This window comes from Mytilus galloprovincialis, chromosome 11, assembly GCF_965363235.1.
Source record: "Mytilus galloprovincialis chromosome 11, xbMytGall1.hap1.1, whole genome shotgun sequence".
NCBI classification, from domain to species: Eukaryota; Metazoa; Mollusca; class Bivalvia; order Mytilida; family Mytilidae; genus Mytilus; species Mytilus galloprovincialis.
The window spans coordinates 9,845,182-9,863,864 of NC_134848.1; the positions used below are offsets into that span (position 1 = coordinate 9,845,182).

Below are 18,683 nucleotides of genomic sequence, written 5' to 3' on the forward strand. Positions count from 1 at the left end.
TACCTTTGATAACGATATAAAATGAAAGCTCGTCTAGTCTTTGTTACATATATCATACTTCCGATCTCGAAAATGTAGGCGGATGAGGTTATAAAGTGTAAAAAGCGAAAACTTTCAGAAGGTATACCTTTCGTCTATCAAACAAAAGGTCGTACATAGTACATTACGAAAACATCACTTTTACAGGAAAGACCTTGCAATTGTTTTACAAACAATTGAGATACTAGTTAAGGTCTTTCCCCTACGTGAGGAAAGACCTTATTGTTTTTAAGGTCTTTCTCCTACGTGAAGAAAGACCTTATTGTTTTAAGGTCTTTCCTCTACGCGAGGAAAGACCTTATTGTTTTTCTCATGTTTTTTGTTTGTTTTCTTTTTTTCTTTTTTTTTTACTTCCAGCATTTTTTTTACATGGCCTCCTCCCGTTTCTATTGGAGTTATCAAGACCAAATATGGATCATCGGTAGATCTCATCATGAATTATTACCAGATGAGGCTATGTAGGATTTCATTATCCCCTGTAGAAGTTATCTCCCTTTAATTGTTTTTTTCGACATGCCCCCCCCCCCCCCTCGTTGTTTTTAAAGATATCCTGACCTTATCTGGACAATAGGTAGATCTCATCATGATGTGTTACCATATGAGGCCTTCGTAAGATTTCATCATCCCCTTTGAGAGTTATGTCCCCTTGAAGCAATTTCTTTTTTTTTGCATTTTTCTTAAAAAGTATTACAGATAGAATCGATTTGAAAATGGTAGCATGTACAAGAACAGATGGCAATGTTTATGAACATAAACAATTCATTTGTTACTAAGCCTTATAAGTTATTTCCCTTTAAAAATTATAAATAATTTTTGAAAAATTCTATTTCGAGAAGCAGAAGTCATAGAGACTTGGAACCTTCACCAATAATCTTTAATTCATGTGACCTTTAATATGCACCCAAGGTCAAAGGTCACTGAGTGCAAAAAACATTTACGCTGCAATTTCAAGCTTACATATTAGGAAAACGATAAGACTTTGCTGCATACATACAGCGTATAAGTTGTTCCTCTCGACGAGCTCTACATTTTATACAATAAGCCTAAAAATGTCTAACCGTCTGTTTAAAAGTTACAACGGGATGATTCTTAAAAGTATAGTATTGTGTGTATATCTTTTTAAAGGTAACAGATATCAACCTACTATAAACCTCAAAGATGATCAGTAATTCAAGACCTTCAGTTTGAGGTCAATGTCAGATCATGATGAAATGTAACCTTTAAAATGAACTATTACCTTGACCTTGTGATAATTGAAAGGTCAAGTGGTGCTGAGTTGAATGGTGGTAGTCCCATGGCTCTATGACTTCTGGTTCTCAAGTTTGGTATTGCATCATATATTTGATGATTCATTGTGACCTTGATGAACCTCGGAATTGTCCCAATTTTTTTCTACAATGTTGTCCTTCAACTGCAGATCATTAATCACTTAAGAGCCAGTCTGTGGTAAAACCATGCAAAATGGTCCGAATCCGAAATTATCCAATCAGACTAATATTTTGTATTTTCGATACCTTATATGTTAAAACTGTTTGTGCAAAATATTTTGAAAAAATATTCAGCCATTATTTGTGTATGCAGAACATTCGATAATCGTCCATTTTTGTACTGACAAAGGCCATTTTAAGCCTATTTTTAGGGTATTTTGACCTGTTTTTTGGTATTATAATAGAAAAATTGCAGCATAATGATAACTAATACCTCAACAAACAACTTGAAATGAAATACAATTAGGATAGCTTTCAAAGTTTTGACATTTCTCAATACCCCTACTGGCAGGTTGATATTGCATGGTTTTAAAAAAGTGCCGATTCAGCAACATTTTTCTTTTTTAAAGACCTGAATCTTGTAAGATCATGTTTTGTTTTTAATAAAATGTTATACAGCATGAAGCTTATATATTTATCTACTTAACACAAGAAAATGGTGCTCGGCAAATAATACCTTCTTACGATAAAATAACAATTTAAGATGGACATGATGGCAATTTTGCCGTAGTTAAGATTTTTTTATTGTTACGTGAGAAACTTTACAAATCTATGTAAGAGTCAAAATATAAGAAAAACAAGAATGTGTCCATAGTACACGGATGCCCCACTCGCATTATCATTTTCTATGTTCATTCGACCGTGAAATTGGGGTCAATAGTATAATTTGGCAATTAAATTAGAAAGATCATATCATAGGGAACATGTGTACTTAGTTTGAAGTTGATTGGACTTCAACTTCATCAAAAAACTACCTTGAACAAATACTTTAACCTGAAACTTGCCCTATTATTTTCTATGTTCAGTGGACCGTGAAATTGGGGTCAAAAGTATAATTTGGCAATTAAAATAGAAAGATCATATCATAGGGAACATGTGTACTAAGTTGGAAGTTGATTGCACTTCAACTTCATCAAAAACTACCTTGACCAAAAACTTTAACCTGAAACTTGCCCTATTATTTTCTTTGTTCAATGGACCGTGAAATTGGGGTCAAAAGTATAATTTGGCAATTAAATTAGAAAGATCATATCATAGGGAACATGTGTACTAAGTTTGTATTTGATTGGACTTCAACTTCATCAAAAACTACCTTGACCAAAAACTTTAACCTGAACGAACGTACGGAAGGACGGACGGACGGACGGACGCACAGACCAGAAAACATAATGCCCCTCTACTATCGTAGGTGGGGCATAACAAGTACAGAACTAATGTTTATTGCTTATCTTGTTTTATCAAATGCAGTTTAACTTAGTTTTAATTGAAAATATTCTACAAAAGTAGTACTAGTAAGACCCCTTTCCAGCCCAAAAATTTTGCATTTTTACAATTTGTTTAAAATACATGTATTAACTTATCGCTACTTATTGAAGTCACTTTTCAAAAGTAGAATACTTCAGTTACTTTAAAATCATTTTTTTAAAGGGCTGTTTTTTTACAAGACTATGAACATTCAACAAGAACTATCATCATTAATTCATTTAAAATTTCTGAAATCTTCGCAATTTTAGCATTTGGGTTAATTTTAGAAGTTTGCTGTCTAAAATGGATATGGCCACTTTTGTTCAGTCTTGATACTTACATACATGTTGTATTTGATGATATCACATACACATACAGTAAGATTGAGACTGAGAGCTACTTACCATGGAAACGGGGTCCATTTTTATGCCCCACCTACGATATATATATGCCCATTCTACGATAGTAGAGGGGCATTATGTTTTCTGGTCTGTACGTCCATTCGTCCGTCCCTCTGTTCGTTCATCTGTTCGTTCGTCTGTGCGTCCGGATTCAGGTTAAAGTTTTTGGTCAAGGTAGTTTTTGATGAAGTCGAAGTCCAATCAACTTTAAACTTCGTACACATGTTCCCCATAATATGATCTTTCTACATCTTAAGGCATAATAAGACATGTAAGACGTAGTTACCCTACTACTACAATGACTACCATAGACAAACAAAAATATTTCAAATTGAAGTAAAATTATAGAATGGTTCAACTGTGGTGCAGACATTTTCATTAAAATGGTTATATAATTAGTCAGGCTGTTTGCTTATAATTTTACTGTCATACAATATGAGCGAAGTCTGCCATAAAGAGAAACATGCAAAACGGTCTGAATACATGCAAACAGTGATAAGATCTGAAGCCAGGTCAGATGATTCTTCAGGTCTAAGTATGCATCAATCAGAGCTTCAGTCAAAATATACTTTTGTAATATTGACTGAGTTTTGTCTGTTTTCTTCTTTTCTACTACAGATCAGAACACTTTAACGACTTGTATTTTGCTGGTATAATATAATTCAAAGTCAAATCAATAATTTCTAATGATAATTTTGTATAAAAATCCGTTGTACTTTTTCATACATCATCCAACGCCAGATTCAGTTGGTTTCTAAATGGTGGATACTTTCCCTTTCAAAGAAAATGCAACCCTCATTTGAGTTTGTCCCGGTCATAAATATTGTCTGTTTCCCAATCTTATGCTTAATATTATAAAAAGTTAGTTGATGCTGTGAATATACTCCTATGAGAATCTAAGCATCTTTAATTTTGCTTTTATCTCCATCTTAAAAGATAAAAAATAAATCTACAAATTTACTGAAAAACATTATAATTATATATCCCTTTATCAAATTAAAGATAAATGAATTTTCAAGTATACAATGTCCATGATATATGAGATAACTATCAAATCTATTTGTTTGGGACCCACAGAAAAAAATATATATAAGATAGCTCAACTGGTGGAGTACAATCATTGCTTTACCACATCTAGTATATCTGATAAGACCTCAATGTCTTAATGCAAAAACTTAACCAATATTCAAGCAGAAATTGTAGGCCAAAGTGACCTTATCAATAGTAACCATGTTGTACTACCCAAGATATGTATCCACTAGTCAAGTATCAATGCAATACCATGTATATAATCTTACAGAGAGACCTAAACACACAAAATTAACAAAGTTGCTCAAGTGGAAAACATTACCTTTATAAAAGTGAATCATGTTGGACTATTAAGGCAAGCCGTTCTCGTCAAAACTATGTTCAAAACATTTTTCGAAAATTTTACACACTGAGAATTAAAAAAAAAACCACACTGAGATTAAAAAATCTAAATTAAAAACACACACTGAGATTTCATAAAGACACACTGAGATTACGAAAAATGAAAAACACACACTTAGAATTGAAAATTACACATTGAGATTTCAAAAAGACACACTGAGATGAAATAAACTGAAAAACACACACTGAGAATTTGAAATTACACACTGAGAATTTAAAATTATACACTCAGATTTGTGCGCATTTTTTATGCGCATATATCTAATAAGCATACGCAATCTTAATCTATTGCAAGCTTAAAACAACCAGAACTCGTTAGTCCTTCAATCTGGCGCCAAATGTTTTATAAAATACATTAGAAATACAACGTAAAAGACCAATAGAACAAGAAAAATACCCACTTACTCTCATTACAAAATATAACAAGAGACATGTATTATATGTCTCTGATATAATCAAATGGTGAAAAACTTTATCAAAATTATAAGAAACAAAAATTTGGAACAATCTACAAATAGACAAACAATACGATGACATTTTTACCCAAGTGTCTATTATAGCATATAAACGTAACAAAAATATAAAAGATAACCCTGAGAAAATAGGGTAACAGTTGAAAAACTTTTGAAAAAGGACCTATGCTTAAACAGTTTTAAGCAAACAATCCCGATACACTGTTAGCAATAATATTAATCTGAATTATATAGACAACAAACTTATGAATATGAGTTAGCAAAAAACGATGTTAATATATATAAGAGGATTTGGTATGAAATTTATAATGAATGTTGGTTGAAGGAACCGCATTATTATAATGACAAGAGTTCTAGAGACCAAGATATTAATCTGTTGAATTATTCATCTCATGAATATTCATTAGTAATTTGAATATTGATCTCAATCTGTATTTTTCAAATCTCAGTGTGTAATTAACAATTCTCAGTGTGTGTTTTTCAATTTATTAAATCTCAATGTGCCTTTTTAAAATCTCAGTGTGTAATTTTAATTTCTCAGTGTGTTTTTAATGTTTTTTTTAATCTCAGTGTGTAATTTTAAAATCTCAATGTGTAATTCCGATTTCTCAGTGTGTTATTTTAGGTTTTTAAATCTCAGTGTGAATTTTTTTTCGAAAAAAGGGTTTAAACATAGTTTAGAACGGCTTGCCATAGACTATCCAAAATTTATCAACTGGTTAAGTACCAAAGCTATATAATTGTGTACCCAGGATTTTGACCTTAATGCAACAAACTTAACCATGTCACTCATGTGAAAAATATAGGTCAAAGTGACCTAAATTTTATTATTATTCTTATTGCCCAAAACCTAGCCACTGGTCAAATATGATTGCTTTACTACATGTTTCATAACTATATCTAGTGTCACTTAAGTGACAATTTAGGTCATAATCAGTAAGGCTTCAAAGCAAGAACAATAAAATAGCCTTTCAAGACGTCATATATATTTGGACTAGGGCCAGTAGGGGACCAGTAGGTTAGAACCTTCCCTTTTTTGCTGATTAATGCTTTTGAATAGGAACATATGGATGGACCTCCAATTTTATCATGCTAAGAACCCCCTCTCTCCCTTTAAAATTGGGTAGATTGCCCCTGTGATAGTCTAACTTATTTATTTTTGTCGTGTACCTGTTACATGACACTTTTGGAATTAGTTGTCATTACAAAAGTCAGTATTCCTATAACAGGGTTGGTGTGGTTCCTCAATCACTATCAGCTTTTCGCCTTTGCAAGTTTTTGAGTTTTGCTTTAATGTCAGCAGGATGAACTTTGAGTCTACACTTTGTGGAATAGTCCAGCCAATATATCCCAAAAATAGTCTCTGTGCTATCGGCATGGACATATTGACAATGTTATAGCAGCACCATCAACAGAAAACAATTTCATGTTCTGTGTATGAAATAGTCCTCCTGGAACATGTGGAAAGTTTGATAAACAGGCCTCACTGCCCTCAGTGCTGTTGATAAATTTAAGGTGGTTGTTGTGTCCTATGTACAAAGATAAATCTTGTTTAACAGATGAGTTGTATAATGCTTTGATTGTCCACAACAAGATCCAAGATTAGGACCAGGTGCTCCGTAGGGCGCAGCTTTATACGACCGCAGTGGTTGAACCCTGAACAGTTGGGGTAAATTTGGTCACAATTTTCAAGCTTGATACTGTCTGAATTTGGATTGTGATCAAATTTTTGACACAATATAGGTTTTTATCACAATTGAAATACTGAAACACAACTTATTGTCCTGTTTGTTTTGGGCCCCTAATTTCTAAACCTTTGTGACCATAACCCCCAAAATCAATCCCAACCTCCCTTTTGTGGTTCCAAACATTGTGTTAAAATTTTATTGATTTCTATTTACTTTTATTAAAGTTATTATCCGGAAATCATCCGTCTTCTGCATTACAGACTCCTGACTTGGGACAGGCACTCACAAACAAAATGTGGCGGGGTTAAACATGTTAGCGGGATCCTAACTCTCCCCCTTAGTTTGTAGCATTAGTTGAACTGGGGAACATATAGGTTTAAAGAACTTGGGGTTCAAAGTTTTAATAAATGCCTCAATGGGGCGGACGCTGTAAGAATCTCATTAAGAACCAACAGTTTCAATGCAGTTATAATTTGCATCAAACATCAGTAGTCCATTAAGATGCAATTGTGTACAAATGAAGATACAGAGGTCCATTGGTCTGAGCACTAGGAGTCCAAAGTTTAACATAGTCTTTATTTGGAAAAGCTTCAAATTCATCTTCATCACAACCTACAATGAAAATACAGGCATATTTTACACGAATCTGTACCTTCCAAACATAGTGAGAGGCTCTAAGAAGCCTGAATCGATCCCTTGTTCAACTGGGTCTCATTTGACTTGATTATAAAATAAAGTATGTGCAAGTAAATAACTGTAATTAAGCTTGATTGCATTTAGTGTTCATTATTCTAAAAAAAAAATGAATTTGTTTACGCTACAAACTTTGTCCTCACTGACGACCATTTTAAATTTCTTATCATAATGTTTGAACTGACGTTGATAAGTTTGACCCGAACTTATCAAGTCAACTTCCGGTTTCTGATGAAACTTAAGAAAACACTTCCAAAAGACGTAAATACAGCCCGATAAATCGATTATCAGGTTATCTGTATATTGATATTGTAAAATATCAGCTGCTGGACACAATATGAAGGCTTTTTGATCTCGTTCGCTGCGCTCACTCGTCAAAAAGCTTCATATTGTGACTCGCAGCTGATATTTTACAATATCAACATGCAGACAACCTGATAATCGGTACATATCTACAGCGATGTCGTTATTACGACACGAGGATGACGTTATTACGACATAATTTTTTTTTTCGAATGACCCTTATCGGCTTCCGTAGTTTTACTTAAAAATTCAAATATTTGTATATTTTACTCGACAGTCATACAAGTGAGAGTTTTATAGCTAGCTATCAAACCAGGTTTAATCCACTATTTTCTACTTCTACCAAGTCAGGAGTATGACAGTTGTTTGTTATTTGTTTGATGTGTTTGAGCTATATTGTTAGATTTTCCGTTTGTGAACGGACTTTCTGTTTTGAATTTTCTTTGGAGTCAATGAACCATTTAAGAAAGATATTCTATAAATTATGTAAATGTTGAAATGCTTAGATAATATTTTTTTCGAACATATTATCATTATAAGCATTCACAAAAATGAGATATGAAGTATTTTGGATCACCAACTTAAACCCTTGAAATAAGCAGATCCATGAAGAATTAATAATTTAAGAAATATTTATTCTACATTACCACAATTTAAAAAAAGCCGCCTTACACAACAATCCTACAAATACTTTTATCGTAAAGTTATCGGGATTTCAATGGGGACTATATGTGCACCACTCATTGCAAAAACGTCGCATGTTCATACATGTATATTGTTATAAGTTATAAGTAATGACTAAACTCAGCAAATATCCATTGAAACAATTATATCTGACACTAAAAATGAATACACTTTTAAATATTTAGGTGATATATAATTTACTCTCAATAACGACGACTTCAGTGTGTACACAAGAAATATATATCCTGCTGAACTGACTTTAAATAAAGCTAAAATTTAACTTCAAGGCGCGGGGGAGGGATGTTATTTTTTTTTGTCTGAGTCAGATTTTTAAACTTTTTTTCAATGCTAGCGATCAAATTATTTTACATGTAACGGTATTCGTTAATACCAATGTTTAACAAATAAAGTCATCTCACAGGCCTCCAGATTTTTTGGAAAATGTAAAGTTCCCCCCCAAAACCGGTTTGACCATAACACAAAACATTCAAGTTTATTTACAATTTACACAATGTGTATATATGTTAAGTATGTTTAAATGAACATATGTTCCCTACATAGTTCAGGTCTGTATATTCATTTTATGTTGAGAAATACAGGCAAAGTTTTGATGTTTATGCAGTGTCCTATATTTTTACTTTAGTAGAACTCTAAGCAACCACCCATCATCATCTTTATTAATTATTCTAATTCTTGAAGCTGTCTGTACTCATGGTAGTTGTTGTATAGATAAATTTATGAAGACCAATTTTCTAGTGAAGTTAAACTGTGGTGTATGGAAATTACATGAGGGTTTCGTTTATTTTTCTTAGCAGTACATGTAAGTTTATGTAAGACACCAGTTTCATTAGGACCTCTTATACTGACAATTATTTTGTTTTCAAAAGACATCTAAAATTTTAAGGATATTGTTACTTAAATCAAATTAATATTCTACAGGAAAATGTGGTTATGAAGAATATATTATTTTCAGAAAACTTTCTCTCAGGAAAGACCGAGTTTCATATAAAAAAAAACCAAATAAAGTACGAAGTTGAATGACATTGATAACCCAAAATTACGATACAAAGGTTTGAATTTCTCGAATACATCTAAGAAAATATATTCCTGGGATAGAAAAACCTTAAAACATTTCGAAAATGCAAAACTTATTTTAAAAGGACGGTCATAAAAAGAAGAGAGCGACAGCTTGAGGTCAAAATACACTGCTTGAAAGTTACATGTACATGTCAAACTCTTAACTGCTGCAGCAGTTCAATTTAGAAACATATTTGCTAGTAAAATCAATCTATATGCATGCACGTGGTTCTCTTGTGCAAGAAATGGTAAAAAAGCATATACGCATTTGCGTCATCACATATAAAAATAAAGGCTCAAATCTAATGCATGTTTAATAGTTGAATTAAGATGTCGAACTACTTGTATTTGCCTCATTCAAGTGTTTTGACTCAGGATTCATGACCATTTGAAAATATTTATAAACAATATCAGAATGAAAATGTATATTCTGCAACACAACATACCAGAAACGAATGTGTACAAAAGCAAAGAAAAATCTTTCTACTTGTTTAAGTATCAAACAAATGATTACTGGTACGATATTTAGAAATAAGCGTTCTTGCTTTTAATTTCAGTGTTGATAAAAGGTTTGAAATAAAAAATTTCTATATGTTTCAACTCGATGTTTTCTGTCAGTATTACACATGTTAAAATTTCAAAAAAAAAAATATGAATTTCATATTTTCATATATAGTTGAAATGGTTCGAATTCAAAGAATGCATGAGAAATGTTTATGAATAAAGATAACGTTATATAATTGTGCATGTATTGAGTTGTCATTGCGTTTAATATTCTAAAATATTTTTCTGATGATATTTATATATAAAATATCAAATTATTCATATTCCAATTATTTATATAAAATTTGACAGGACTATTCATACATTCAAACAAAATTTTGCAATCCATGGGGAAAAAAACATACACGCTTGATTCTGGTATAAAGAGAGATAACTCCGATTGTTATTTGTGACATATAGTGAGAGATATTAGCAAGCAGAATAGAGGGAATTGTGCAAATGATGATACAAGCATGAAAATTACCACAAAGCATCATTATTATATACTTTCTAAGAATTAACCGCTGGCCATTAAAAAAATGATTTTTTCAAGATGACCACGGCCATTTTCTAAAATGGCTGTTTTCTTTAGTTTGAAAATACTGGTTTTTCTGGAAAAATTTTCTTTGAACTTCTTTTTAGTAAAAAACAAGTACCAGGTCTGGTGGATACATTCCTTACATCAAATATTTATAAGATTTGATTTAATCGACAATCTTTCTTTATACCCCCTGTATACAGTAAAACAAAGGAAATTCAATACTTACCAACGGTAAATTAAAGATCTCTTGAAATGAAAGAACCATATGCATGACAACCCAATGAAAATAATAATTTGATACCTAATTTGATGGAAAAAATATGCTTTGGTCCAGCAGATGACATTTTTTTTAATTCTAAACCTAAATTATCCCTTAAATGGTTGCTCCCATAATTCTAAATATAATTCGACCCTTTTCGACATCATTTATATATAAAATTGAATATATAGATACAGATAAAGTCATTAATTAAACCAAAATCCTCTTGTTACAGTAACATGAGTAATACATATCTGAAGTTTTAACCTTTGAATGTTTCGATTTTGAATCTAAGATTTTTCGGTTTTTCAACTTTAAGATAAATGTTTGATGTTTACGTTAAATGTGTACAATTATGATGATAAATATTGAACCTATAAAGGTATGATATCTATAATTATCTGACATAGTGAAAATACCTTCTGCTTCTCCGTCGCGTGGAAGATAATTTGAAGTAGCAGACGATAAACCGAACACCTGCCTCCAATAATGAGGCTCTGGGTGAGGGTTCTTCATTTCTGTACTTTATAATTTTACTTGTCTAAATTTTTTATTATAGTTATTTTTTTGGTTATTTTATTTCAGCATCCTATTATTCTTTCTCTATTTTTCTATTCGTCCTTTTTATTTTCTTACCCCCCCCCTTTTCCAAAAAAAAAAATCAATCTCTTTTCCGTAGAACACCTCCCCCCGGCCCCCTCTGAAATCTACAATTATTTTCTGTATTTTGTGGATTAATGTCAATTCTTTTTCATTATGTACGTAAAAAGTTATAACACCTCATAAATGTATGCATCTGCAGCGTTATTATGTGGTACCTACATTAGGAACGCACACAGACGAATATTGAGATGTCTAAGAACCGAAAATCAAATAGTTAAGAATGAGATATCTATAATACTAAAATAACGAGGTCCAATTTGTCAGCCGTCATCGGGTAAAAACGACAATTCAAAGAATTCAACTTATATAACTGATATAGGACAATAGTTTAGATTAAAAATGACACCACTCCAGACCCCTTTTTTTCCCCATATAATTAATATTGCCAATAATTAACAAGTTCCGGGTCGAATCTGATGCCGATACCAATAGTATATTCACCTCTTACCTATTACCTTATCTGTACGTTCCGCATCTGACAGGCGCACCACCAAACGGTGTATTTAGGATTTTGCTATATATACGGGTTATAATCAAAGGGTTGACACTACTAAATTCAATCATTGTCAAAATGTTCCCTATTGTAGTATTTTAATCAGTAAGACATTTTAAGATAACAATACGAATACTAAAAATCTGGACCTAAAATGAGGCGTATAAGTTCAATTCTTTATTAACCAAATGTTTTACAACATATAGGTACATGTATAATCAATATATACTAAATATATATTACAAAAATATACGATCATGACAAAACAGACAGAAGTTTTAGTATAGGTACAGTTTTCAATTTGTTAGCGGGCATGACGTAAAACAGCGAATAAAAAGAATTCAACTTTAATGCTGTTGATTAAAAAATACTCCATTCCAGGACCTTTTGTTTTCCAAATAATTAGTATTACCAATAATTGATAAGTTCTCGGTCGTCGGGTTCAAACTGAAAGATTTTGAAAGCAGAGAAAACTATGTATCTTATAATCGGCATGACTTTATATCAGATGACAATACCAATACTAAAATAAGGCTTACACATAGTTATATATACTTTAATTCAGTCACGAACCCACGATATCACGGGTGTGTTCTAGTATTATATAAAAAGGAACTAAAAAAAAATGCTTAATCCATCTAGATATATACATACTTTTATGAATTGTGACGTGGATGGAGAGTTGTCTCCTGAGAATATGGTTCCTCTTTTAGCTAGTTCCCGTTATCATATGCTTTATCGACGAAAACATGTCACCTAGAAATTATATATGTTTTTCATTTTTTTAATTTACGAAATACTTTTTAAATGTATGTATTAGATGTTTGTTTTAATGATCATAGTGTCTCATAAGTCGTTTTCGGTTGGCATCCTTTTACTTAAATGTTAGCTAGGTTCTTATGACTTTATGTGTATATATATATTGATATTGTAATGGATGGTGACACTTTAATAAAATAAATCTTATCTTATCTTATCTTATTACAGTCTTTTTTCCACAGCTAAAATTCTGTGCACGTAAAAATGAAATTAATTTTTTTGTATTTTAATTTATCGTAATAGTATTTCAGAATATTATTTAATGCGAGATAACTGTACAAAATTCTCTCTTACAAGCAAAACCCAAATCTTTCTTTGTTTTCATGGATAAAAAATAGAAATTATCATTTGGTTGTAGCTAAAATATGAACGATGATTGGCAATTACGGTATTGAATTTCCTCCTGTTTTATGTACATCTCAACGCTCATATATACCTCCAGACAAAGGTACCAGTTGTACACCTGGACTATCAAGACCCGTATGAGGGTTTGGATGGGGTTAAATGATTAAAGAATAATGCCCTTAAAAATTGAAGATTAGAGAATAACGGGCCAAAAAAATGAAGATTAGAGAAAAAAGGGGTTAATTTTTGGAAGATTAGAGAAAAAAAGGGGTTATTTTTTTAATGATTAGAGAAAAAAAGGGGCGAAAATTAAATGTTTACAGAATAACAGAACCCCTCCCCCCATCCAGACCTCCCGTATCGGCAATCCTCGTGTGACTCTAGATGAAAGGAACGGAATTGGCCGAGTTGTGACGAATATCAACCCCCGAGATACAGGTACCAGTTCAATGATAAGTGGTAAATACAATGATAACAATTTGTGATATCACAGTATGAAAAGTTAAGTTTGGTGAAGTTGTATTCGGTAAATCTTATTCCTTTTTAGATGGACTACAAATTTGAAAAAGGATAAGTCATGCAGAAGTATCAGTTTTTCTTATTTTATATTTGGATATTCTTTTTCTTTGAATATGTGCAATGTTTAGGTAAGGCATCATTATTATTCATTGTTTAAATTTTATTTTAAGGTTAATATATGAGTAATACAATAATTAGCATACGAAAATTGCATAAGATCGATGATTGACGTGCAAATGTTATTCAAAAAGTTTCCTTATAAATTTCGGAACGAAAAGTTTCTTAACAAAAGGTGAAGTCAAAAGCTCAAACAAATCAAACGAATGGAGAAAAACTCTTATGCGTACAGGCATTTATTATGTAGAAAAATGTTGAACTAAACCTGGTGTTACAGCTACATGTACCTAAATCAATCAATACAAACAAAAAAATAACTTAACAAAAAAAAAAAAGATTTAAACGAACAAATAAAACTTTCTATAATCTCCTTTAAACAAAATAAAATCACGGATTCTGTAATCTATCGTTATAAATATAGGTGTTTGCCAAAACAGAGAAAAAATATGGGCAACACGAAACCCACCAAAACCCAGCTAGGGGTGATCTCAAGTGCCCTGGAATTAAAACAAATCCTGCTCCACGTGTGGCTCCCATTGTTTTGCTAATGTAGTTTTAATTTATCTTTCAGATCAAAGCGGAGGTGTTAGTTTAACTGATATATGGCAACAAAACGCTAATAATATGAATCAGATGTTGGGAGGGTTTTCTCCGTGCAAGATGGAATTTTCTGGTCCCAGTAGTCAAATGAGTTATGGGAACCAGTTTGGTAATTTTAAGCCTGGTGCCGTTGGGAAGAGATCTGTTGAGAAGACAGGTAAATAGATTTCTGGTTCCTTTTCTATAGCTATAGATGATGAGAATCATTTCTTCGACAATTGTGAAATAAATAGTACCTTCAGGAAAATCCTTTTGACCAAAACTTCCATACAGATGTAATAAAAATTCGAGGTATGTAACTCATTTTAAAACGATTTAATTGTATGCACGACCGCAACGTCCGATAAAACGAACATTAAAACAAAGAAAAAAGATTTAAAAAAACATATCTTAATTTTTCTATATATGCTGTAAATTAAGATTCGTATCGTGGTTGTACTACCTCGATTTATTTTCCAGTGTTACTGTGTAGTAAATAGGGCATTGTCTTAATTTATCTTTTGAATATAACAAAAAACCGTCATTGAAAAATCTCAAAATAAACCACAAACTTGGTGAAATTGAATGAGTATTGTACACGGCTGATGCATACGGTAAAACATTCTAGTTTACTTAGTTTTGCTTCATAAAACGAATACTGCCGGAATTGAGTCACGAAGGAGTAGTTAACCCCAGTTTTGGTGCGGACCGTGTTGCTTGGTCTATAGTTGTCTATGTTGTGTTTTGTATACATGTGTTATATTTCTTATTTTGCAAATTCGGAATTTCAAAATATATCTAGATGTTATAGATATATTTTGAAATTCCGAATTTGCAAAATAAGAAATATAACACTTGTACTATTGTTGTCTTTTTCTTTTTTAGACATGGCTTTGTCAGTTTATTTTCGATTAATGAGTTTGAATGTCCTTTTGCTGTCTTCCGACCCTCTTTAACTGAATTTCATACTAGTAGTTACATTCATGGCGACCCAGCTACAATATTTGTTCAATAGATATAAGAAGATGTGGTATGGTTGCCTATGAAACAACCCTCCATCCAAGTCAAAATCTATTAAAAGTAAACCATTATAGGTCAAAGTACATCCTTCAACACGGAACCTTGATTCAAACTATTAAGGGCCCTAACAATGACTAGGGTAGAACCTGTCAATGAGGGAAAACAACGGTACAATCAATGTACAAAACGAGAAACTAGAAACACGCATGAACCACATGAACAAACGAGAACAATAATAATTGCACATCAGGTTTCTAAATCAGGACAGGTTTAAACCAATGCAGCGAGTTTAATGTCTGTTTGTCTTTTCTTTTTAACCATGGCGTTGTCAGTTTATTTTTGATTTATGAGTTTGAATGTCCCTCTGATATCTTTCGTACCTCTTTAAATGCACTTTTTCGTCTGTTTTTAGAACATTGTCCTTGTCCTGGTGTTGACAATAAAGGATGTCCGACATGTTTGTGTAGTACTTTCGGTAAGTTAACAATTACTCATGAGCAAACTTTAAGGGGACAGACAGGGAGTATCAGATTCCAACTTTCCCCACCCACTAACTCCCAATTCCATACCCCAACTTTCATTTCACTTTCCCCTATTCCAAGACAGCAATTTGTCAAAATCCTTCTATCCAAAAAATAATATCCTGATATTTTCTACGCCTCTTAGCTTCCTATCACTTGACTCCCACTTCCCGCTACGTCATTACCATGTTTCCTAACCCCTTTCCACTCTCTCAACTCTATTAATTCTTGCATTTGTGCACCTAATAAGTAATAATTAACAGGACAAATATTCTTTTTTTTATCTATGCATAGGTTGTTGTTGCTTATATATTATATTAACTTCAGAAACTAAGATTTAATGTTCGAAATGTATTGCATATTAAACATTGTACTCTGACGTAAATAATTCATATATCATATATGTATATGATTTTTTTTTGTGGTGTCCGTTTAAAAAGTTTATTTTTCAATTTGTAGGAGACGGACATATTGATGGATTGGTACCACCCAGCACAAGTCCAGGTACTGTTCATCCATCAGCAGAATTTAAACTAACCAATCAAACCCGTTCTTTTAAAAATGTCACGACCACGACACTTCAGACAACAAAAGAAACTTCACCAGAGATCTCCACTGTTTCAACAACTGTTTCCGAAATATCCAGTGTTAACTTTTTTATTACCTCTACAACCCCCAACAAAAAACCCAAAGCCAAACAAGATGATTTAATACCTGAATATAAGTTGAACGATAACCAAAAAGTGCACGATAATTCGGAACAAACTAAAAACTCTACCGGAAGTACACGTGTAGTCCGTTTACCTTCAGACGCGACTACCGTATACATTGGAATTATCACGGGTTTAGCGACTGTTTTGTGTTTCGTAATAGTTACCTCGGTTTTGTTTCTCTATAAATGGCGGAAAGCAACTGAGAATTTAAAACATGAACAAAATGAGTTATACTTTACTGAAAAGTCATTCAGAATAAGTATGGAAAGGCAGCATGGCAGAAACCAAGACGACCAACATGAACAAGAAAGGTCCGTTTCAATGTCTTCAAACTATCCTACTCCGCCAGATTCAGAAATAAGTATGGACTCTGTATTTACCCTGGATCAAACCACTGATGTTAAATCTCCGATTAACTCCCCTTCCTACGGGGAACAACTTTCTGCGCCGCTGATGTCGCCTGGATCGACTGTCTTCCCGTATCCTCCTGAAGCATATCGTCATGAGTATCTTGAATTGATGTGAACTTAATGCCTTCCGTCAAAAATATTTTGAACTATTGTGAACCATCGCAATATTATAGAATATCGTAAAATAAGACATTAATGTGTGTGATATACTATAAGTTTATAAGTATCCCGATTTACGAAAAATCTGTATTTGCATCAGTGATGGCGGCGTATTAGTCACTCTTTAAGTGAAATAAAACTATTTTTTTTGTTCGTTTGAGTGCAATTTAATATAAAATGCGTATATATGCATTTCAAGGCGCTATATCTTAAGTCTATTCCACATTCTAATGCAACAACGTTTGTAATGTTCATTTTGATTGGATAACGTCACTTTCTTACATGGCATCAATTGACAATTGATGCTATGGGACGTACACGCAAGCGCAGACGACATATGACAGATTTTAAATGCATGTTTTAACGTTGTTTTCTGTCAGTTTCATTAGAATGGAGATAACAATATTGTATTTTAAGCTCCGACGGCATCAATTTGGGATTTGATGATCGCAAATACCCGTTTACTGTCTCCGCTAACGCGTCGCCAGTAAACTTAATTTGCGACCATCAAATCCCCAATTGATGCCGTCGGAGCTTAAAATACAATACAGTTATCTCCTAAGTATACAGTGCAGTGACGTTATTGGTAGAGCTAGTATATATTGACAGACTGATAGAGTTTTCATCCGTCAGTCACCTGTATCAAGCTATTTTAACAGCTAAACTAGTCTAAATACAATTGAAAGACCATTAAATAATTTAACAGCCAAGGTTAAGGGTGTACTTAGGTGAGGTTAGGTGAAGATTAATTAATTAAGAAGTTAAAATTTATACTATAAGCTGGTAGAACATCATTTAATTAAAGGGGCACTAGCTGTCAAATTCATGGTCACCGATTTGACTCAAATTTTCATATTTTATTCATAACAATGTAAAACATTTATCCAAACTATCAAAAGTGTGAAATACGCAGTTTACAGAGCATAGGGTCAATAATATGTAGTTTCGTTTCGTGTGTATTTAGTCTAGACTCCATCTAATTAAATCAGATGACCATATAAGTGATGTAAACATAAATATACTAATGATGAGATATAAATAGATTAAGCCAACACGTGCATTTGAATTTTTATATGTCTGTTTAATCTTATTTTATAGATTAAAAGTATATGTTTCTTGCAAGTGAATCAGTCATTATAAATATTTTTTAGCTTAATTTGAAAAAAATTGAACCATTTTGGCTGCTAAAAGCGAATTATCATTTCACTATTTCACTTTTATTATTGATTGAACAAAAACAAATCATACATTAAATTTTTATGCATCTCGTAGCTAGTGCCTCTTTCAGGATAAAAATAAGCTAAAAATATTGATAGGATGGACCTCCTTTTCGAGATATTGGAGATTTAAAATATGGCGGGAAAAGACTGACTAGGACTTTTACCTTATATTTGCATTGGTATTATTGGGTCTCAAAACAAAAGAAAGAAAATTAATAATCTTCTAAAATTTTGTAAATGA

General features: G+C 32.4%; 1 protein-coding gene across 1 annotated transcript; it reads left to right on the plus strand.

Annotated features, from left to right (window-relative positions):
* The first annotated feature begins 13,681 nt into the window (after nucleotides 1-13,681).
* On the plus strand, nucleotides 13,682-17,337 carry LOC143050978 (uncharacterized). The gene is made up of 4 exons (XM_076224064.1): nucleotides 13,682-13,831; nucleotides 14,392-14,577; nucleotides 15,832-15,894; nucleotides 16,400-17,337. The coding sequence occupies exons 1-4, from the start codon at nucleotides 13,762-13,764 to the stop codon at nucleotides 17,176-17,178; spliced, it is 1,098 nt and encodes a 365-aa protein (XP_076080179.1). The 5' UTR covers nucleotides 13,682-13,761; the 3' UTR covers nucleotides 17,179-17,337.
* Nucleotides 17,338-18,683: the final 1,346 nt, after the last annotated feature.

What these genes read in the sequence shown, in the direction of transcription:
- LOC143050978 (XM_076224064.1), top strand. Translation starts at nt 13,762, where the DNA reads ATGCAGAAGTATCAGTTTTTCTTATTTTATATTTGGATATTCTTTTTC. An exon ending in TGAATATGTGCAATGTTTAG is followed by an intron (nt 13,832 to 14,391) that starts GTAAGGCATCAT and finishes TTTATCTTTCAG; the next exon opens with ATCAAAGCGGAGGTGTTAGT. An exon ending in ATGTTTGTGTAGTACTTTCG is followed by an intron (nt 15,895 to 16,399) that starts GTAAGTTAACAA and finishes TTCAATTTGTAG; the next exon opens with GAGACGGACATATTGATGGA.